This window comes from Sorex fumeus, unplaced genomic scaffold (genome assembly GCF_029834395.1).
Source record: "Sorex fumeus unplaced genomic scaffold, SorFum_2.1 ptg000014l, whole genome shotgun sequence".
Lineage (NCBI taxonomy): Eukaryota > Metazoa > Chordata > Mammalia > Eulipotyphla > Soricidae > Sorex > Sorex fumeus.
Window position 1 is genome coordinate 24,731,070 of NW_026606071.1, and position 23,461 is coordinate 24,754,530.

A 23,461-nucleotide genomic window follows, 5' to 3' on the forward strand; every position below is an offset into this window, starting at 1 on the left:
AGCCACCAAGAGGGAGCAGTCGGAGTGACAACACCCTTTCACCCCTGGCGTGGCCCGGAGACAGTAACGTACTGTGGGGTCCAGATGCATTTCTGCCAAAAGCCACTGGATTTTGAGATTTGTTTCTGAGCCTCTGGGATCATGGCTGTTAAGCAGCTTAATCAGGAGCCAGAGAGGCCTTTCATGGGCGATGACTTGGGATCTCTTTGGGGTGAGGAGGACAGGATCGGCTCCACTCCCATCTCGTGAGGCCCTGCGTGTCTCGTCACTGCGGGCCCAAACCTGAGTGTCCAGTGGCCTCTGGAGGATGGCGGCCACCGGGTCGCCAGGGGGAACAGCCAGGGGGAACAGGCACGAAACCAAGGCACGAAACCTATTCCCACCTGGGTTGGCCCAGCACCGATAACCTACTGCATGGACCAGACGCATTTCTGCCAAAAGCCACTGGGTTTCGAGATTTGTTTCTGAGTCTCTGGGATCATGGCCATTAAGCAGTTCAATCAGGAACCAGAGAGGCCATGCCTCCAATTATGTAGCTGAGCTGGACATGGTTTGTTGGTGTCTTTCCCACTAACCTAACTTTTGGCCATTTACTTTCTTGGTAAACTTTGTCCCAGGTTTTTGGGATCTGGCCAAAGGCACAGCAGCAATTTTGGAGTATCTGGAAGTCTGAAGACGTCATCAGGCTGCTGATGCACTCGCCTCACAGGTACAGATTGACCTGTTGGCAGCACCATACACCCTGAAAATACATTTTTAAAGAAGTTCAGAATTGGGGCTGGAGCGATAGCACAGCAGGTAGGGCGTTTGCCTTGCACGCAGCCAACATGGCCGACCCAGGTTCGATTCCCAGCATCCCATATGGTCCCCCGAGCACCGCCAGGAGTAATTCCTGAGTGCATGAGCCAGGAGTAACCCCTAAGCATCGCCGGGTGTGACCCAAAAAGCAAAAAAAAAAAAAAAAAAAAAAAAAAGAAGTTCAGAATTAACCAATTCTGTTTTTTTTTGTTCTTTGGGCCAAAATGTCACACAAGGGGCTGGAGTGATAATACAGCAGGTAGGGCGTTTTCCTTGCATGCATCTGACCCGGGTTGGATCCCTAGTATTCCATCTGGTCCACCAAGCACTGCCAGGAGTAATTCCTGAGTGCATAGTCAGAAGTAACCCCTGTGCATTGCTGGGTTTGACTCAAAAAGCAAAATAATAATACACTCTTCTATTTATTAAAAAAAACAAAATGTAACACAATAAAAATAAAATTTGCAAAGTTATTATGATATCTAGTGATAGCCTATTTGTTTCTCTTTTGTGGGCAGAGCGATAGCATGTCGGTAGGGTGTTTGCCTTGCATGCAGCCGGCCTGGGTTTGATTCTTCCACCCCTCTCAGAGAGCCCTGCATGTTACTGAGTGTATCTCGCCCGCAGGGCAAAGCCAGGAAAGTTCTCTGTGGTATATTTAATATGTCAAAAACAGTAACAACAAGTCTCATAATGAAAACGTTACTGGGCCCACTAGAGCAAATAGATGAACGGGAGGACAGTGCTACAGTGCTACTAGTATTACACTCCAGGTTTCTCATAAACTTAAACTGGAAACATTTCTCAAAATGAGAATTGATTAGCAATGGGTAAGATCAAGCAGAGAGGGGAAACAATTTATCATTTCCCTTCTCTTTATAAATTATATTGATGTTCCCGGAAAAAAATAAGAAAATATATAAGTTAGGTGTATCTCACATGAAATATACGTCTAAGTTCTCCAGAGTCCAAGCTGAAATCATATTTGTGGGTATTCTATTATGTTTGCATACAGACATTTTAAAATGAAAAGGGGACATTTGTATATTTCCCTGAATGTTACCATATAGAGATTTGAGATCTCTGTCATTGATTATAACGATCAAATATCTTCGTACTCCCCTCCAAAAATAGTCTGAAATTCCAGATTAAAAAAAAAACAGGTAAATATTTTAACTACAGAAGAATAAACTCATTTATGTTGGAAAGTAATTCAAGAAAAGGAACAACTGATAGGACTGAGCTGTCAGCTTGGCCAGTTTTGGACAGATTAAGATAAAAGAACTGTTTGGGTTTCACTTTGGTTAACTGGAAATTTCGAGTTACTGTTACAGGTTCTAGTTCAAACTCAAACTTTGTCCCTTTAAGAATTCTTTACTTTTCTTTAATATACTGTTTGGGTTATAAATTTTTCATCATCATGGATAAATGATGAGAACTTTTTGCTAGCATACAATAGTTTTCATAAATTATAACTGGTAATTGACACTGTCATTACCTTCTGAAGAAAGTAGTACTGCCCAAGGAAACAGGTATAAATAAAATTTTAGTCTTCCAACATAATCATAACCTTCCTGATTTGGACATAAAAGTTCCACACCACCCAGAAACTACATGACCATTGTTTTACTGTGTGTGGGTTCTGTTTTTGAGATAATCAATGTATTGTGCACTCTTCAATAGTTCCTTGTATATATATTTGAAGACTAGAACTATCAACAGAGGAAAAGAAACCTTGACATATTGCATGTTTATATTCGTCGATTGCCTCGAGTAGGCCCCAGTAACGTCTCCTTCGTGCTAGCCCTGAGATTATTAAAAAAGTGCCATATTCAAGGCTCTTTCAGAGTTAGGAGAATGAGACCCATCATTGTTACTGGTATTTGGCATATTGGGTACGTCATGGGGAGTTTGCCAGACTCTGCCATGTGGGCAGGTTCCATTCGGTAGCCTGCCAGTTTGTCCAAAGTAGGAATGAGATAATAAGATGTCATAATAAAATGTTGCGCGGCCGCATTTGCGGCCGTGCGGTTCCGGGAGCTGGGTTTTATAGTCTCTGAGTCTTGGCCGCTGATGAGATTACATGGCGCCGGGGGACCAGTTGGTGGGTGTGACCCCTGCCTACTGGAATTTGGAGGATCTGGGTGGAGGATGCTCAGCCCCGATCAAAGCAGGCTTGGAGATCTCAGCCCTGGGACCCGCATGTCTTTGTTCCTCTGCTGGTACCTTCATGTGTGTGGAGAGTGGTCTCAGCATGGTGGTGGCTGGTTCTGGAGGCTGCCGGAGCCCTGGTCGGGGCGGGGAGGGAAACTCAACCTGCTCCCCTCCAAGGGACCTCAGCGAGGACAGCCGCATGTTTATATACATGCTGAAAATTTTTAGAGAAAAACCAAATTACTATGAAAATTGATTCAAGGGGAAGAAAAATAGAAAAAAGAGAATACGTATGCACTGCGACTGATGCAAACTGGTACCGCCAATATGGAAATCAGCATAGAGTTTCCTCAAAAAATTAAAAATAGAACTCCCGTATTCTCCAGTAATCTTCCTCTGGTTGCCAATACAAAGGAAATGAAACTGTGATTTCAAAGAGGGAGTTATACTTCCATGCTCATGGCAGCATTATTCATAGTAGTCAAGATTTACAAAAAAAAAAAAAACAGCCTTGTGCAGATCAGTGGATAAAGATAATGTGGTATATTTAAATGAAGAAGAAAAGAATAAAATCTTATCATTTTTGACAACACAGATGAACCAGGAAGACTTCATGCTAATTGAAATAAACCAAACTTGGAGAGACAGATATCACATGATCTCACTTCTATGTCGAGTGTCAAAAAAGAAAAAAAAAAAGAAAAACCATGTAATTCACAGAAATGAAGAGTCTAATGTAGTTGCCAGAAGCTGGGGAATGAGAGAAATGGGAGGATACTGACCAAAGGAGCGAACTTTTAGCTAGAGGATGAATAATTTCTGAACATCCAGTTCACAACACTATATCGTAGCTATAGTTAATTACAAAGTATTATATGCTTGATATTATTGCTAATAGATTTAACTGTTTTCACAGTAAGTAAACAGATAGGATGTTAATTATGGAGTATGAAGGTATATTAGTGAAGCTGACTGTGGTAATCACGTCATAAGAATACATCAAATTGTACACCTTCAGTACAGCTTTTATTTGTCAAAAATAAATATACAAACTAAAGAAAAATTAGAAAATATTTATGTAAAACACATAAAAGTTATCAGAGAATGAACTCAAAAGAAAATATTGAGGCCATATAGTTGCATATATCAAATCTTGGAAGTTTCACAAAAGGGCATTTTCTTCTATAAAAACAATTAGGGGATAATCAAGTCTTCTAAAGTTATTTTCTGAAATCAAAAAATACTAATTTCTAACATAACAAAGGAAATAATCTCTTTTTCTAATCATACATATTTTCATTAAAAATGTGGGCCATTTTATTTGCAATATAGATGAGAAAATCCTAAATTAGAAAATAAGCACCTACCACTAAAAAGACATATATAAAGTAATTTACAACAACTGAGGTTTTGTTCTAGGATACAAGGATGCCTGATACTTGGCAACTGGGAACAAAATTTAATGTATAAGTAGATTCAATAAGAAACACCAACATTTCTGTGTAGATTATGCAAAGACATTTGGTATATTTTCTTTACCACTCATCAAATCATCATTTATTATGAATTGTATAGGAGTACTTGTTGTGGATTTTGAGGTGTATAGCAAGTAAGTAGTTGCAGTTACTTTTTTCTTCTTATTTTACTTCTGTTTCTGATTTCATGGCTTTTACCACAGTTTCTAGAATAAGTCAAACAATAAAAAAAAGCATTAAAGAAGTTCAAAAACACAATTGAAAGGTAAAATATTTAGGGAGAAAAACCAGAGGTCATGAATTTTTGGCTGACTCTTCTAAAACAATCTACAAAGTAATTATTGACCTTAGTCTAAAGCAATTTCACTGCTGTAAGCTTAGCTCTTATATTTTTATTTTGAAATAGCTTAAAAACATAAGCTGAAAGAATAGTACAAATAATTTTCAAATAACTCATATCCAGTAGATTCACCAATGTTTTCTAAATGCAACCACACACACATACACACACACACATAAAAACACACAATGTAAACATGCACCTTAACTCATACATTGTTGTTGTTGATTTTTTTGGTCTGCCTGTTTCTATCTCAATACTTTAGCTTGTATTTCTAAGGATAAGGAGACTCCCTTACATAATTACAGAATAATCTTAAAATCGGAAATCTAACACATAAATATGATTAGTCAGTAGTCATATTAGTTTTTGCATATTTTATTTACTTTTGGTGTGGCGTGGGTGATGAGGGGGCACTCTATGTTTGGGCATTGCTTCCTGAGTTGCTCAGGAGACTACACAGCATCAGGGATTGAGACTCTAGCCCACTGAACTCTCTCTCTGGACCAAGTACCTAACATTTTTCCTGATGCAGAATCCAACTCAACATTGGCTGTGCTATATTTACTAGTATTCCTTTAATTTGGCATATTTCCTTAGACATTCCTTGTTGATGATGATTGACATTTTTGAAGAGCACAGGGATTATTAAAAATTTCACAAGGTGGGTTTTTAGGTAGTTTGCTGTGATTTTTTTTCAATGTATGCGTTGGGAGTTGCCATAAATGATGCATTGCCCTTATTAGTGCATCTTGTAAAGCAAATGATGATATCAATGGCCCCAATTTAGCTTGGTGCATTTGTTTCATGCGGTATCCCTTCAAGCTGGTCTTTCTTTTTAGGGTGGATTCAGGGACACCTGCTCTCCTCCCATCATCTCTTTTTATTTTTCTAGTTCAACAGGTTTTGAAGATTGAGTTCTCAAATACTCCCTGTTCAAGTATTAAAAGAAGTCATTTCTTCAAGCACACCTTGTTTCTTTAGGTGAAGGAAAGTTTTATTACCAACCCTAAAATCAGAACACTAATATCGTTCATTGCTACTCAGATCTTAATGTTTTCTAGATCACTTTATAAGTTTGTCTTGCACTGACAACTGTGGTATAATAATCTAAAATCTCAGGTTCTTCTTTTACTTCATGGAAATAAAGTAGTATGAGAATGTGAGGTCTCTTGATGGCAAGTGCAGAAAGTGTATTGGAAAGAAGAAAATGAAAAAGCATGATGATAGGGCAAGTCAGCATGGGGGTCTAAGAAAGCACCGTGGAATCTTTTCAAACATATTGGTAATTAATTCCAGAGGAACATGAATAAAAACACGATTGACAGCATGACTATAAAGTTACTTTTAACTCTAAATGCTTTTTCAGGAATAGGTAGCAAAGGGGGCAGACGAGCGATAGTACAGCGGTAGGGCATTTGCCTTGCACGCAGCCAACATGGCCGACCCGAGTTTGATTCCTCCGCCCCTCTCGGAGAGCCTGGCAAGCTACAGAGAGTATCTCGCCCGCACGGCAGAGCCTGGCAAGCTCCCCGTGACGTATTTGATATGCCAAACACAGGAACAACAAAGTCTCCAATGGAGACGTTACTGGGCCCGCTTGAGCAAATCGATGATCAACGGGAGGGCCTTTACTTTACTTACTTTACTTTCTACAAGGAAGAGTAAATTTTGTACACTCCACAAAACTCCTGCTTAAAGTCTTTTTGTCTTAATTATGTTGGGTTTTTTTTTTTGTACTTTTTAGTTTACATTGTCACTGGCTCCCGTTGTTCATCGATTTTTTCGAGCGGGCCCAGTAATGCCTCCAATGTGAGACTTTGTTACTGTGTTTGGCATATCAAATACATCACGGGGCAGGCGATATACTCTCGGTAGCTTGCCAGTCTCTCCGAGAGGGGCGGAGGAATCAAACTTTGGGTTGGCCATGTTAGCTGCTTGTAAGGCAAACGCCCTACCTGCTGTGCTATCGCTCCAGCCCTTTATGCTTTCAGACACAATCCCAACACCACACTCATCACCAGGGTACCTGTATCTCTCCCCGCCCCCCAAGAAACCCAGTCCTGCTCCCTCTCACCAACACCCTCCAACTTAATCATGGGGATAGAACTAGAGGATATCATGCTGAGTGAAGTCAGTTGGAATGAAAGGGACAGATACAAAATTGTGATTTTTACCAATGCAGTGAGAATGGTGTGAATAGCTGTTCTGTTGGCTCATAATTTCTGCCCCGAAGAAATTAATATGCAAGGCAGAGCAGCTGCTCACTCTTGGGAGGGGCTACCAGTTTTGTTTCCAGCAGCTCAGCTGTAAATATGAATAACCTTCCTGTGTCCTTTGTGGAACGAGTAAGTACTCAGCTTGGCCCAAACCACTTTAGAGTTAAAGATGCTCATGTTAAGGTCAAACAGAGAAGCAAATGGGAGGTTATTTATGACATTATTTTCTCTTGCACCTGGTATGGAATAGCAAGAAGAAAGGCTCTTTAATCCTCATCTGACTATTTGGGTCCTATAATTTTATCTCTCTGAAATAAAAAGAAGCAGTGATTTGACCAAGAAAGTAAAGGCTATCTCACTATGCCAACTTAAAGACGCTTCAGTGATATAATGTCCAAGATCACCCTGGGCAAGGTAAATAGTATGCTAAATACTGAATCAATCTTACTGATGAATTTGGAGAGGGATCCAGAAAAGAGTCATAAAGTGACAATCAGACAGACGTGTCAGGAACATAAGTGTGGATAAAGGGAATTGGGGGCCCCAGTTGTCAGTGCATGATCCCCATAGAAGCAGCATCTGCCTCACTTGAGAATTTAAGAATGCAAAATCTCAGGCCCACCTAAGGACTACTAAATTAGAAACCCTGAAAATAATACAAATGAACCTGATTCAATGTCAGAAGTCACTAGTGGAAGACTGAACTTAGCTGAAAGCCCTTACTAACTGAAGTTAGAAAGAATATTTCAAATATAGCAATCTTTGATCCTGGCTGAGAGGGAGAAGTTGATTGCTTATTTTAATGTATTTAAATATTTTAATTTAATTAATGTTTTAAATATATACTAAATAATCTTAATACATAAATTTATTCCCCCATATAAATTGAGAGATATTTCTCTATCAAGTTAGTCAAGTTATAAAACTATTGTCTGTTAACAAATATTGCTAACCTTCAAACAATATAAGTATCAGGGAATCCTGGAAGAGTTGAAAACCTTGGTGCTGGGCATTGGTGTCCCTAACTCCTGAGTCCTTTTAAATTTAACCACAAATACCTTTCTACTGACCAGTAGCACTGTCACTGTAGCACTCAAGTGACATCTCAAGTCTGTTGTTCATTGATTTGCTTGTGAGATTTCTTGTTACTCTTTTTGGCATATTGAATACGCCATGGGGAGCTTGCGAGGCTTTGCTGTGGCAGCAAGATACTCTTGGTAGCTTGCCGGGCTCCCCGAGAGGGGCTGAGGAATCGAACCCGGGTCGGCTGTGTGCAAGGCAAACGCCCTACCCACTGTGCTGTCACTCCAGCCCATTGACCAGTAGACTCATCTATAATATTAATAGTTGATTAACCCCATGTTATGCACTATATTATTATAATAAAAGAAAAAATGCTATTCAGAAAAGTATTAAGTTGTCCAAAGGGTGGCTCAGTACTGTTGGAATTAATACCAGACTCTTATCTTTCTACACTGCCACCTGCTCCTGTTACCCTACTCTGCTGGTGATGTCTCTTCATGGCCACAAAATGGCTGTCAAAGCTGCAAGCATTTTCTGGTAGCACAGCACTTTAAACAGAAAGCGTGAAGGTAGACGTGTTTTTTCTTTCTTCTGATTTTCTCCATCTCTCTCGCTACCCCTTCTATATCTCACTTCTCTCACTGCATCTGCCTGTCTCTGTCTCTTTCTTTCCTTTCTTTACCCTTCTGCAGAAGGCTTTCTCTTTTTTAACACTGTACATAACTGAGATGCATGCCTGGCCCTAACCAATCACTGCTAAATGAGAATAGATTACTGCTATCAATATTTATGCCCAAGGGTTGGGGCCATTGCCCATTCCAATGAAATCAGAGTTTTTCTTAATCAAGAGAGTGTGGGAATAAGGTTGTAGGGAGAAGAACTAACAGTGTCTCCCACAGTTTTAAGGATAAATACATTTAAGTGTATATACATTCCAGTGACCAATGAAGCAATTATTTTACATAATGACTTTCTCAGATTCATGCTCTAAATGGCCTATAGAATTCCTCCCTCATGCCTTTATCATGACAGTTTTAATAACACAGAGAAATTATTTTTAATAACTTCACATTAAAGTTACTCCTAATTCAAAGACCAGACTTGAGATTTCCCAAGTTGGTCCATTACCTATAATAGACTAAGAGCTAGTGCATCATCTGGGAAAAAAAATAAACCACTCTGAAACAATATTTTTTTAAATGCATCATCACTATTTTCACACAAATGGTAAATAATAACAATTTTCACTTGGTGTAATTCATAAAATATATTAATTAGGGGCATATGTATGTTAGTAAGTAGAATAATTAAAGTGATTAAAGATTAGGGTACTGGGGTTGGAGCTATAGCACTGCGGGTAGGGCATTTGCCTTGCATGTGGCTGACCGGGGTTCGATTCCCAACATCCCATATGGTCCCCTGAGCACCTTCAGGAGTAATTACTGAAAGCAGAGCCAGGAGTAACCCCTGTGCATAGCCAGGTGTGACCCAAAGAGAAAAAAAAGAGATTAGGTACAAAACCTCATTCAAATTATAAACACACACATTAACTGTCCTCCACAAAAACATCAGAGGAGGTGCTGACTTTGGATGCAAGCAAAACTCAGTTGTGGCTTTGAAATGATTCCCTTCATTATGATGGTGTAAACACAAGCTAAAATTTCCCTGAGTTTTCAGAAAGTTTTTTGGACCTTAAGAGCTATTTAAAACTACAGAGAAAAAAAAAAAAACCAGATATCAGCAGTTTTTTAACATGACTCCTGGGTTTTAAAAGTTCCTAATTGGCAATTGTAAAGAGTCGTATTAGCTTGAAAAATATATGAGAATATTGGTTTGACTACTCCTGCTTTAATAAAAGACTGATTTTTATTTAAACACTGCAATTTGGGGGGTTGGGGAGATAGTGAGATAGCTCAAGGGGATGGAGCACCAGCTTTGCATGTGGGAAATGCAAATGTTTGGTCCATGGTACCACAGGATATATGCTCTAAGCACTGCCAAAATGAATTCTGAGCACTGAGCTTAAGCACTGATAAGTGTGTCCTCCAAACCAAAACTACACAGTTACGAAACAAACTTTTTTTTTATAATTTCCTATCACTGCTAACTTTATTTTTTTTATTATTTAATTTTTTTTATTAGTGAAACACCATGAGGTACAGTTATAGACTTATAAAATTTTGTGCTTGGGTTTCAGTTATACAATGATCAAGTACCCATCCCTCTACCAGTGCCCATCCTCCACCACCACGGGTCCCAGCATCCCTCCCACCCCCCATCCCCACCGTCCCACCCTGCCTCTGTGGCAGGGCATTCCCCCTTGTTCTCTCTCTCTTCTTTTGCGTACTGTGTTTCGTAAGAGAGGCATTGAGTGGCAATCATGTTTGGTCTATAGACTACTTTTAGCATGCTTCTCCCACCCTGGGAGGGTCCTCACAACACCCTTTATTTGGTGCTCTCTTCTCTATCTGAGCTTCCTTTTCACCTAGCACATGTGGCTGGCCTTCAAGTCATGGAGCAAAATTCCTGGTACTAATCTCAGCCATTCCTGGGTGTTAGTCTCCCGTTTTGTTGCTTTATGTTCCCCAGATGAATGCAATCTTTCTGTGTCTATCCCGCTTTTTCAGACTAATTTCGCTTAACATGGTACTTTGAAAAGACAATTATATGAGCCCAAACCAAAATTGAATAGTATACCCACGCAAATGTAATTTGGGGGATGGCATGCAGAGAAGGCTCAGCCTTCCCCTCTTCTCCCTTCCCTTGGTTTCTGCTATTGCTCTCACATTGTCTGGGGCTTCACATTTGGTCAGGTGCTCACGCATTTGATTACATAGCTCCAGGGGCTGCACCCACTGGGTTGCACAGGCTTTGCTGCCATGTGCTGTGACCATCCACTTGGACGTGGTGCTAGAGATCACAGTGGCAAAGACGGGGATCATGTTCAGCAAAGAGAGGGTGATGCTGGAGACCAAATTTGAAGCATTACACTTGCAAGGCAGCTCTCTACCACTCTGCTTCATCCCTGGGTCCTAAAGTTGTGATTACTCAAGTCACACTGGTATCTTGAAACAGAAAATAATTCTACCTAAATGAAGTGGGGTGGGGTGGGACCAATGTGATTTATCATAAAAATACTCGGACCAACTAGGTACCAGAAAGATGGTATGCACAGGAGGGTTTTACAAAGTTAGTGATCCTGACTGGCCCTGAAAACCTCACAAGTAGAGCTTTATGGCTTTCTCCAGTTCACTGCTGTTGTCATTGCAGAGCAATGTATTCATCTATTTTTCTCAGTTCAATATTTTTTTTAGAAAGAGAAAAAAATATGCATGGTTCTTCTTGATTCTGTTTTTTACTTCTGATCCAATCAGTTTAGACCTGGGTGGTAAAGACCTTTGAGTTTGTGGGAGAACATGGGTTGGATATATCTTTATGGGTTTTATTTTCATGTAGGTAAAAATACACAAATTGTCATCAAACTTTTTGAGAATGCACACTAATAAACATGGGAGTGATTGTAGGTGACAGTAAATGTGTGTGTGTATACACTGTCTTTTCTATTTGATTGTTTAGCTTGATACTACCTTACATTCAGGAAAACCTCTTGAGTTATTCATCCCCAAATATATAGGTATTTTTTTTACTTCAATACGCTACCAACTAAATTTTATAGTTGGTATGATTTTATCTGTTACAGTTCCATAATGTTTCCTTCAGAGTATTTAAAAAGAAAAGTTTAAAGATATCACAATTGAGAAATACATTAGCAACTTATGTTTTTATTAGCTTTTCTTGGGCTGCCTACTGCTCCTGTTTTCTGGATTCCTGATATATTTATTAGATCATTTTTCCCCCTGGCTCCCCACTGCTCCTGGACTCCTGATTTAATCGCTGAAGAAGTACATATATGAGAGGGATTCTATGGGGGAAACAAAACCACAAGACCATTGCCGGCATTTTCACAGAGAAAAACTAATTACTGGCTTCTTTCCGGATCTTCTTTCCTGATCTTCATCTATTTCTGCACGTAGTCTCTCTTGGCTCCTTTGCTTCTCAGTCTTAATTTTCTTTGCAGCTATGGTGTCAGATTCATTGCCTCTCTTGGCCTCTCTCATTGCCTCTCTTGGCCTTGATTTTTCTTTATGTGCCAAGTTTAATTCTCCATTGGTTATTCCCTCTCCAAATACCATAATAAAGTTCGTTTCCAGAATGGATCATACAACAAATTGTATTCATTTTACTGGGCATTTAGATAAAGTATAGAAGCTTGGAGGAATATCTTGATTGGTCAACTACATAACAATACATATGCCTTTTTTTGGGCAAAATATTAAGAGAACTCAGTTATAGGCTTTAAAAACCTTGACTTAGATTTATCTGTGTTCATTTCCTTATTTGTTCACTTTGAGGGAAGAATGAGGTTGTCTCCATAACAGCTTGGTTATTAAGGCACTGAGCCAGATTCTAGAAAGTGGATAAGTAAAGTTGAGTTCTTGGAGATTTGGGAAAAGTGGGGGTATGAAAATAACTACAGGGGGCTGGAGTGATAGCACAGCGGGTAGGGCGTTTGCCTTGTATGCGGCCAAACCGGGTTCAATTCCCAGCATCCCATATGTTTCCCTGAGCACTGCCAGGAGTAATTTCTGAGTGCAGAGCCAGGAGTAACCCCTGTGCATTGCTGGGTATGAGATATCTTTATCAAAAAGCAAAGAAAAAAAAGAAAGAAAGAAAGAAAGAAAGAAAGAAAGAAAGAAAGAAAGAAAGAAAGAAAGGAGAGAAAAAAGAAAAAGAAATAACGACAGGTGATGAAGAGGTAGTACAAGGTATAGGGTGTTTGCCTTGCATGTGGCTGACCCAGGTTCAATCCCTGAAACCCCATATAGTGCCCTGAGCATGGCCAAGAGTGATCTCTGAGCCCAGAGCCAGGTGGAAGCTCTGAGAATAAACTCTAAAGAACAAAACATAAATACACATACACACAAGGAATAAATTCATTTGTTAAGGGAGACTTGATCTTCTACCCAGTTACATATAAATGTAAGGAAAGTAAGCTCATATTTTGTCTATCATCTACCTACAAATTCTAAGCTTAGCTGCCTTTCAGAGAAGGCTGTAGGAATCATATTTAAAACAAGTACGCAGTAAAAACAATGAAAAGAACCGAATATTTGTGTGTTTTTCAAACACATTGAATTCTTTTTCTTTTTTTACTACAGTTGAAGTAACATGAACAAAATAGTGCTTACATTCATGCTTGTGGTACACAAAATTCTTGCCCCTTCCCTGTGACCAGAGTACTCAAGACCCTCCACCACTGTCCTGGTATCATTTTTAGCTTTAGTTTTCCTTTCCTCTCTTCCCCACCCTTGCAGTTTTGTAATCAAAATTCAATTGGATTTTGTTCATTCCTTTGCTTTGCTTATTTATGTACCACGAGTGTGATCAGCTGATAGGAATGAAATCAGCCTTCTCCCTCAAGCTAATTTTGCTTAACATGACCCCTTCTAGCTCCATTCAAGTTACAGAAAAGCCAAATTTTCATCTTTTCTCATAGTTCAGCAGTATTACAATGTGTATTTTTACTACAAGTTCTTAATCCACTTCTCTGTCATTAGGAACTTAGTTTTGTTTCCAGATCTGGGATACTGTAGAGTGTTGCAGTGAAAAGAGGTGTGCATATCCATTTTTTTCAAATCAATATATTTCCGTTCTTGAGATAAGATGCCAAGGAATGAAGTCACTGGGTCTTGTGAAGTTTTCCTCTGAATTTCTGGAGAAGCTTCATTGCATTTTCAATAGCGGCTGAACCAGAAAACTAACAGTCCCACCAATAATGAATGTGGGGTTTTCCAGTACGTTTTTTGACAACACTGGCTGTTTCTAAACTTTAAAAATATATATTTTAAATTTTTAAATTGTTTTGGTCTCTGATGTAGTGCTCAGTACTCTGGGGGCTCCACTGGCTCCATTGGCAATCCTCATTCAACCAGGCAGGCAGTTTAAGAGTTTGAGGATGCCATGCTACTTATGCCCAAGGTTTCAGGGACTACCTGGACCACCTCAGTGGTGATCAGGGGCCACCAGAACTATATCTGGTGATTCTGGAGAACCTTGTGGTGTCTGGAATAGAACCCAGATCAAGCACACTTGCTAACCATTGTACTATTTCCTAGCCCGTTTCTGGTCTTTTTATTTGGATTTGATTTTAAATAGGTCATTCCCACTGCTATGATGTGATGTTTCATTAGCATTTTTATTTATATTTCCCTGATAACAATTAATGTTGAACATTTTTTCATATGCTTATTGCTCATCTGTATGTATTTCTAGGAAGTATCTGTTCATTTCCTTTCTCCATTACTTGATGGGGCCGTTAGTTTTGTTGTTGAGTTTTCTGAGTGCTTTATATATTATAGATGTATATCTTTATCAAATGTATGAAGTGAAAATAGTTTCTTCCGCTCAGTAGGATGTCTGTTAATTTTATTCCTGATTTCTTTCACTGTACAAAAACATTTTAATTTGATATAGTACTAATTAGTTTTTGTCTTTGTTATTTTTGCTAGTCAAGATGATTTACTGAAGATACCTCTGAGGTCAATATCATGAGAATTCTGCCAATGCTTTCATCAATGAATTTTATGGATTCTATTCTAATATAAAGATCTTTAACTTACTTGGAGCTAAAATTTGTGTATAGTGGGATACAGGGGTCAACCGCGCTCTCTCTCTCTCTCTCTCTCTCTCTCTCTCTCTCTCTCTTTCTCTCTCTCTGCAAGTGGCTATCCAGTTTCTCCATCGTCTGTTGGAAAGGTTTTCCTTGCTTCATTTCATGCACTAACACCTCTGTCATAAATTGATTTCCCATTCATCTGAAGGCATACTTCTGAGTTCTAAATTCTCTTCCATTGGTCTGAAAGTATACTTAGATTACAATAAATACTGTTTTGATTACTATAGTTTTATAGGATAGTTCAATGCCAGGGAATACAATGCCTCCCATCTTATTGGACTGTATCCATTTCTTTTAACTTCTTCAACTTAGAGTATAAGTTATTGAGAGTAACTTCTGATAGGTATTTTTGAAATATCTTTTATAATTCATCCCCTTTCATATTTGATCTTATTAATTTTTTCCATTGTTTATTCCAGATGAGTCTAGCTAGGTATTATTAATATTATTTTAAGTCTTTCCAAAAATGCTGGGTCATATAGTCTTGTAAAAATGTATCACTGATTTTCTCATTTATTTTTATTATTTGTTTCCTTCTACCTGCTTTGCCATTTAGTGTTTTTTCCCCCTAGTCTTTCAAGCTATGGAGTAAGGTTACTGAGTCTTTTCCTGTTTCCTGATGTAAGCCTGTATTGTAACAAACTTTCCTCTTAGTATAGTTTTTGCTGTGTCATAAAGATTCTGATAAATAGTATCTTCATTCTCATTAGTTTTAAGGAATCTTTATTTTTGTTTTTCTTCTTGATTCACTGGTTGGTCAACAGCAATATTCTAATTGATATTTTCCTGGTTTCTTTTTATACTAGATTTCTATTTTCATGGCCTTGTAATCTGAGAAGAAACATTAAATGATTTCTATTTTCTTGAATTTACTGAACACTCTTATGTCTCAGCACATGTCTAATCTGGAGAATGCCCTGCCTACACTGGAGAAGAATTTGTATTCTGCTTTTTGGTCATGGAGGGGCCAAAATCATATATTCTGGACTCGGTCTTCCAATTCTTCATTTAGGAGTAATATTAACATTGATTTCCTGTCTAGTTGATATTCAATGATAAGAGAATGTAGTGATAAAATCTCCCATCTCAAGTGTTCTGTTGTCAATATGTCTCCTTAGCTCTGTTTGTAGATGCTTTGAGACCTTTGCTGCGCCTACATCTGGTGCATAAATATGTATAATAGCTAAGCCTATTTGATCCCTAATCAGTATGCAATGTACATCCCTATCTCTTATTACTTTCTTTAGATTAAACACCATTTGGTTCAATAAAAGTATAGCCAATTCCTGCATTTTTAAAGTTTACTATTACCCTGTATTATTGTTTTTCAAACCTTCACTCTGAATTGGTTTGTTTTGGAAATTCAAAAGTATCTCTTGTTGGCAGCAGTAATTTGATTCCAAATACATTCAGACACTCAGTTCCTTTGATAGGGAAGTTCAGTCTATTGGCATCTAAAGAGATTATTGATATAAAAGAATCCACTGCCGGGTTTTTTTCTATGAAGATTTTGGGTGTTCTGCAGCTTGACATTGTTCCTTTGACCCTTTCTTATTTTCTTCACTTGTGTTTTGATATTTACTTTTTATGTGGTAATCAGCCTCTAATGCCTCCTCTTGCTACTTCTACTCTTGTTTTTGCATTTACAGCCAATCTTCTGATCTTACATCCCCTTCCAAGTTTGCCATGACTAATTCTGGTGTTCCATCTGTGAGTTTCCTTATCTCCTCCCCCATCTTTCCCCTATTTAAAGACTTTAATATATTATTCTGCTTCCAACTTCAGTTTCCTTGTTTTTCATTGATGATTATTTAATTTTATTTTGTAGAGCTGGTTTGGGAGGTAGTGAATGCCTTTGGCTGTTGTCTGTTTATGAATGTCAAATCTGAGTAGTAGCCTGGCAAGATAAAGGATCATTAGTTTTTTTTCCATTTAGTACTACGTAAATATTTTGCTATTCCCTTCTTGCTTGTAGAGTTTAACTCAAGAAATCCAATGTGACTTTGCCTTATGAGTTTCTTCTCTCTTGCTTGCATTTAGGAGACTGATTTGCTCTCTAAATACAATGTGTCTTATTGTTCTGTGCAGATTTATTTTTATTAGAACTCTTTGATCTTATAAGATCACTGTTCATGTCTTTATTCTTATGTCTTTATTCTCAGATTGGGGAAGTTCCCAGCTATTTATTTCACCAGTAATTATTTCCCTTTCCTTCTTTTTTTCCTGTAACTCCTATGATTCAGAGGTTGTTCCTCTTGATATTACCTCAGAAACATCTTAAACTGTTTATTTTAAAACAGTTTTTCGTCTTATTATTGATGATGCCATTTAACTAGTTCTTGATGTCACTGATGTGAGCTTTGGCTTTTTCTGCACTGCTTTAGTTTTGTCAGCTACTGTTCTCCTTAGTTCCTTCAGCTCTGCTTGACTGAATTTTTCCATCAAACTTTCTTTGAACGTGTTAATGTCTTCATCCACTTATTTCCTTTTTTTAAAATAATTTATTTATTTATTGAATCACTGTGGGAAAAGTTACAAAGCTTTCAGGTTTAGGTCTCAGTCATGCAAATATCAAACACATTTCCCTTTACCAATACTTATTTTTTACCACCAAGAACCCCAATAGAACCCCACCCCCCCACCCTTCTCAGTGCCTGCGAGGCAGATGAATTCTAGTTAACACTCCATCTGCTTTGATTAGATTCATTGTTTCAATAAAAGATGCACCACTATTATTTAGAGTTTACCCCCCCCCCCCACCATGAGACATGCTGAAAAAGCATTGTGAAATGATTTGCTTTCTACAGCTGGGTTCAAGAATTAAATGTTGGTTTTAGATTTCCGCTATTTTACTTATTAACCCTGGAAGTATTTCTACTGAAAGTCAGATAATTAAGAGATTGGTTTCTGTGCTCTGGAGTCGTGGCCGTGCTGGAGAGCCGCTTATGGGGGGCAACTGGTGACCTTGGTAGGGCGTGAAGGATGGACCGGAACACCCCCCTTCCCATAAGGTTTTAGTTGCCCCCACACCCCCGGCTCATACCTGCTGTCCACAAGGCTCCCATGCGGCCGCCATCTTTCTTTCCAGAGGGAGGAGGGCAGAAGGGAGCAACACCCTTTCCCCTCCGGGCAGACATGATGACCTGGATTAATGCATAGTCCGTTCACTTTTCTGCTCCAAGCTGCTTGGTTCTGCATTAAGTCCTTGTGCCTCTGGGGCCGTGGCCGTGCTGGAGAGCCGCTCGTTGGGGGCAACTGGTTACCTCGGTAGGGCGTGAAGGGCAGACCGGAACGCCCCCCTTCCCATGAGGTTTTAGTCGCCCCCACGCCCCCGGCTCAAACCTGCTGTCCACAAGGCTCCCATGCGTTCATCCACTTATTTCTGAATATCATTAATTACGGCAAGAATTGCTGCTTTGAAGTCCACCTCATGCAGCTTAGAAAGTACTGATTTATATGAGGATGTTCCTGCTTCTGTCCTATGAGAAGGACCAATGGAGCTGAATTCCTTTTTTTCCACACTATTCTTGGTACTGCTTGGTGTCTAGGACTGTAGTTCCAAGTACAAAAATCTGGGGCTCCCACTCACTGGATCAGCTTCTGCCTTTGAGATTGTTTCAGAGGTGATGGAGAACTACTGTGTACTTATAGTTGCAGTCACCTTACCGCTTTTGTCACTTTGTGATCCAGCCTACTTTCTGGGTTATTGTGCATGCCCATGTCTGGCTGTTAGCTAAAGACCCTTAAAATATGGGTGATAGGGCTTTGAATTAGAAATACTTCCCTGTCTTCATGGCAGACAATTTTCCCCCATATTCTCTGTCTACTTTTAGGCATTATGGTTTGCAATACAGATACTGAGAGGTTTTCATGTTTGGTCCTTTATCTACTTTCAGCACACATCTCCCATCCTGAACAATTCCTCCAAACATCATTGTCTTAGTGATCCCTTCTCTGTTCCAGCTGCCTTCTCCCCCAGCTCATGAGACAGGCTTCCAACTATTGGGCAATATTCATCTTGACTTAACATGCCAGCTATTTGAAATTTTGTTAAGAGGATTCAAGAAGAGGTGAGATAGACAAAACCCAAAAAGCTACAGGTGTAGTTGGGGAAGAACCTGTGGTGAGTTTGACAGTAAAGCAGTTACAGTTTATTGCTTTCTTTAAAATTTACATATGAAAAATCCCTCTTTAAGGGCTGGAGAGATAGTACAGTGGGTAGGGTGCTTGTCTTGCATGTAGCATCCAAAAAACCAGGGTTTGAACCCTGGTACCCCATTTGGTCCTTCAATCCCCACCAGTAGTCATTCTGAGTGCAGAGGCAGGAGTAAATTCTGAGCACAGCTGGATATTATCAAAACGAAAATAAATAAATAAATAAATAAATAAATAAATAAATAAAGCAAAATAAAGTCCCCCTCTGCAAAATGCTTACAAGGAACAGTAAAAGAAACAGTTTGGGGTAGTAAATAGTAAAAGAAATGGGCTGCAGTGATAGCACAGCGGGTAGGGTGTTTGCCTTGAACACGGCAGACTCGGGTTCGATTTCCAGCATCCCATACGGCCTCCCAAACACTGCCAGGTTTCAAGAAGAGGTGAGACAGACAAAACCCAAAAAGCTACAGGTGTAGTTGGGGGGAGAACCTGAGTGCAGAGCCAGGAGTAACCCCTGTGCATTACTGGCTGTGACTCAAAAAGAAAAAACAATAGTTTTTTTCCAAAATTATTTCAGTTGTCAGACTATATGTTTTCTGATTGAGGCATCATTCTCTGAAACTGAATTTGAAGAGGCATGGCTAGTAACACTACAAAGATTGTTTCTAACTCAGTGTACTTACCTTCTGATACTACTACTACTGGTTCGTTCTCTTCACTCTGAACATCATAATTTATGGGATCTTTAAAGTCTATATAGAAGATAAAACATATTGATTATAGACTATAACAACGTGTATGTTCTAATTATTTTCAAATGTTTATGATTGTGACCTACAGTAAAATATAAGCTTTAGAGATGAGTCCAGTGTGTAAACAAATAATTACATGAAACAATACCATTTTCTCATCTACTCTTAATTATGCTTTTCTTACCTTTTTGCTCTTATTTTAGTTCACTGAAAAAATTGATTTTCATATTTACCTTTTATTATTAACTTGATCCAGTCAAAATATAAATTCCAATTATTAAATTAATTGCATAACGTGATAAATTCTTTTACAGCCCATGTAACCCTCCATTAGAAAAGCAAAAAGCAGTATATTTTACTAAAATGCTCATTTTACAAATAGTCATCTATACAACTAGAAATAAACCCCATTTTCTCTACTTTGTTACCTCTGAAGCCCTTTAGTCTGTGCATGATTTTGATTTAACAGGAGTAATCCCTCATCTTCCTTCTAGATTTCTGCTCCATTCTTACTGAAAGTCCCTTCTAAATTTCTGAGTCAATATCAGGAGATACCCTGAGGTCTCAGTATATTCTGGACCATTCTCTGTATGATTCTCTTTGTAACATGTCTCTAACCTCTTCAAAAGGATTTTTTTTGCTTCACCATTCCCCAAGTTAGACATAATTTTAAGTGCATCAAACAAAGTGAAATTTTGTTTACTATATATTATTCACTTTTAACACAATTTTAATTTTAAAAATTGGGGTAGAAACATTAAAAAGTTGTTCAGGGCCCGAAGAGTTAATGCAAGGTTGAGGTACGTACAAGGTTAAGGTACAAACTCTTCAGTGACCAACCCTGACACATTAGTAACCACATAGAAATTTGCATATTGGGATGTATGGGACTCACTTACACAAAAGATGACAAAAATAATAGAGGCTACCTGAGATTCTAGCTACCTCAGATTTGGCCTCTGGGATAAAGTTGATAGACTCCCATCAGTGTATGCTGAGTATTTGAGAAGTTCTGTCTGAGGTAATGACACAATAATATCCTCAACTGTCCAAAACATCAGAATACTCTTGGCTCCTTTGAGCTTTCTCTTATGTCCCAAGGAGGTCAAGTTGTGTCGTTTTTCTCTCTTAAAATTTAACATCTTCACATGTCTTCTTTCTGATTTTTTCTTTCTCACGAGCTCTGACAGTTGTCCATGTTCTATTTACTCTGTAAGTGTAATTTCTTGAAGACCTTCTCTTCTCTTTTTCTACAAAATTCACCTCACACCCATGGCACCATTTCTATTCACGAGTCAACAACTCTCAGTTTGACAACTTTATCTAGATATTTCTGAGCACCAGAAGATAAACAGTTTTCTATCTAATATTTCATTTGGCTTTCCAGGTTGTTGAATAAGCTTTCCTTACTTCATACTTCATGTACTCAGATTTTTTGTTATACATTAGTTAGACATATAACTAAGGAACATTTTTTTCATTTTTTGGTGTATATTTCTATTTTTCTATTTGGAGACCCCTCCCTGCCCCAAGAGACCCAGCCCCGGCAGCTGATCTACACTATCCAACTGCTGTCAGGCTTCAGGCCACTTTCTGGATGCTTGGGTTGAGCCTCACGCATGAATTAAGCCCCACAGAACCAGGTAACGTGGAACTTTGTGACCTTAGACTCTGGCTCAATGGGACCCGGGTGCAGAGATCCTCTGCTTGCTTCCCCCAGTCTCCAGCGACCCAGGGGTCACACCCATAAGCCACGCCCTGCCGGCACCAGATAATCTCCTCATCAACACCCTCCAGAACTCATTGGCTACTTCTCCCGGAAGGGAGCATAAAATGAAGCTCCTATAATCATGTCACCGGACTCTGCGCCAGGCTGTTTTCACTCGGAGTGCCCCAGAGTGGGGTGGGTGAGCCCTCCCCGCCCTAAGGAACCCAGCCCTGGCAGCCAATCTCCACTACCCAATCACTGCCATGCTCCAGGCCACTTTCTGGACACATCAAAAGACACTTCCTACCCATTTTCCATAATTATCACACCATGTTTGATGGGGTTCAGACAGTAGGAAACAAATCATAGAGAGAAATGTATATAATATATATATAAATATAAATAAATATATATATATATATATATCAGAGAGCACGGCAAGCTACCAAGAGTTATCCCACCTGCACAGGCAGAGCCTGACAAGCTCCCTGTGGTGTATTCATATGCCAAAAACAGTAACGATAACAGGTCTCATTCCCCTGACCCTAAAAGAGCCTCCAATCATTGGGGAAGACAAGTAAAGAGAGGCTGCTAAAAATCTCAGGGCTGGGATGAATAGAGATGTTAGTGGCGCCCGTTCAAATAAATTGATGAACAATGGGATAACAGTGATACAGTGATATTTCTATTTATGTCCACAGCACTTATCTCTTACTTCCAGAGGCTACACCAGCAGAGTCATTGTCTCTGAAGGTTCAACCTCTGGTTATGACAGTCATTGATAACATATAGGCACCCACCTCATTCAACTGACCCCATCTTAACTTGGTTAGATGGAAATAATGTCACATTCAGAGAACAAGGGACTAGGTTCACCATGCATTCTTTGGTAATATAGTTGCCTCAGCGCCTGGATGTCCTTGCCAGGGCCCCTTGCAGGGGGGTGGGGTGGGTGGGCTGAGTTTCCCTCCCCACCCCGAGCAGAGCTCCAGCAGCTGAAGACCTCCAGAACTAGCCACAACCATACTGAGACCACTCTCCACATGCTTAAAGGTACTGGCAGAGGAACAAAGACATGCGGGTCCCGAGGCTGAGATCTCAAGGCCTGCTCAGATTGGGGCTGACCATCCTCCACCCAGATCCTCCATCTTCAGTAGGCAGGGGTCACACCCACCAACTGGCCCCCTGGCGCTGTGTAATCCCACCAACGGCCAAGTTCCAGAGACTATAAAACCTAACTCCCAGAAGCACACAGCCGCATTCACAGCCACGTGACATCTTATTATCTTATTCTTACTTTGGACAACCTGGCAAGCTACCAAATATAACCTGTCCACACGGCAGAGTCTGGCAAACTCCCCGTGGCCTACCCAAGATGCCAAATACCAGTAACAATGATGGGCCTCATTCTCCTAACCCTGAAAGAGCCTTGAATATGGCACCTTTTAAAATCTCAGGGCTAGGACGAAGGAGACGTTACTGGTGCTTGGCCGATGCAATTAACAAACAACAGGATGATCATGATCGTGATAGTTCAACCACACTACATTTACTTTTATATTACTTTTTGAACAAAACAATGTCTTAGTAAGATTACTTTTATTATTGGCATTTTCTCTGATCATAAACTCTCAAGGAGTTGCTATAATCTTTCACCTTAACTTTCTTTTCTTTCTTTCCTTCCTTCTTTCTTTCTTTCTTTCTTTCTTTCTTTCTTTCTTTCTTTCTTCTTTTTTGTTTTTGTGTCACACCTAGTGATGCTCTAGATTCCGTAATCACTCCTGGCAGTGCTCAGGGGACTGTATGGGTTGCCTGGGATCGAACTCAGGTCGGCCACATGCGGGGCAAGTACACTACCCACTACAATATCTTTCCCAGTCTTCAGGAAAATTCATCCTGAAATTGTAAATAGAAATACAGAAGTAACTAGTTATCCAAGAGAGTTCTAATTGAGTGCCCTTTTAGAGCCTAACATTTCTTCATTCAATCATAAGGGATACCAATTATAAGTTAGTGCTAGGAGCTGGTAAAATAATAATGAATAATATAGACCTGTTTTGGCCTTTTTTTTTGCTTGGATTTTGGTTTGGGGGCCACACCT

At 39.4% G+C, this 23,461-nt stretch overlaps 1 protein-coding gene across 1 annotated transcript in view; it reads right to left on the reverse strand.

Moving 5' to 3' along the window:
* Positions 1-4,589: 4,589 nt before the first annotated feature.
* MDH1B (malate dehydrogenase 1B) overlaps positions 4,590-23,461 on the reverse strand; it is a 58,601-nt gene continuing 39,729 nt past the window's right edge. The window contains exons 10-11 of the mRNA XM_056111974.1: positions 19,584-19,652; positions 4,590-4,633 (exon numbers count right to left, since the gene is read on the reverse strand). Of these exons, the coding sequence (XP_055967949.1) occupies positions 4,590-4,633; positions 19,584-19,652 (113 nt within the window). The remainder of the gene's footprint in view (positions 4,634-19,583; positions 19,653-23,461) is intronic.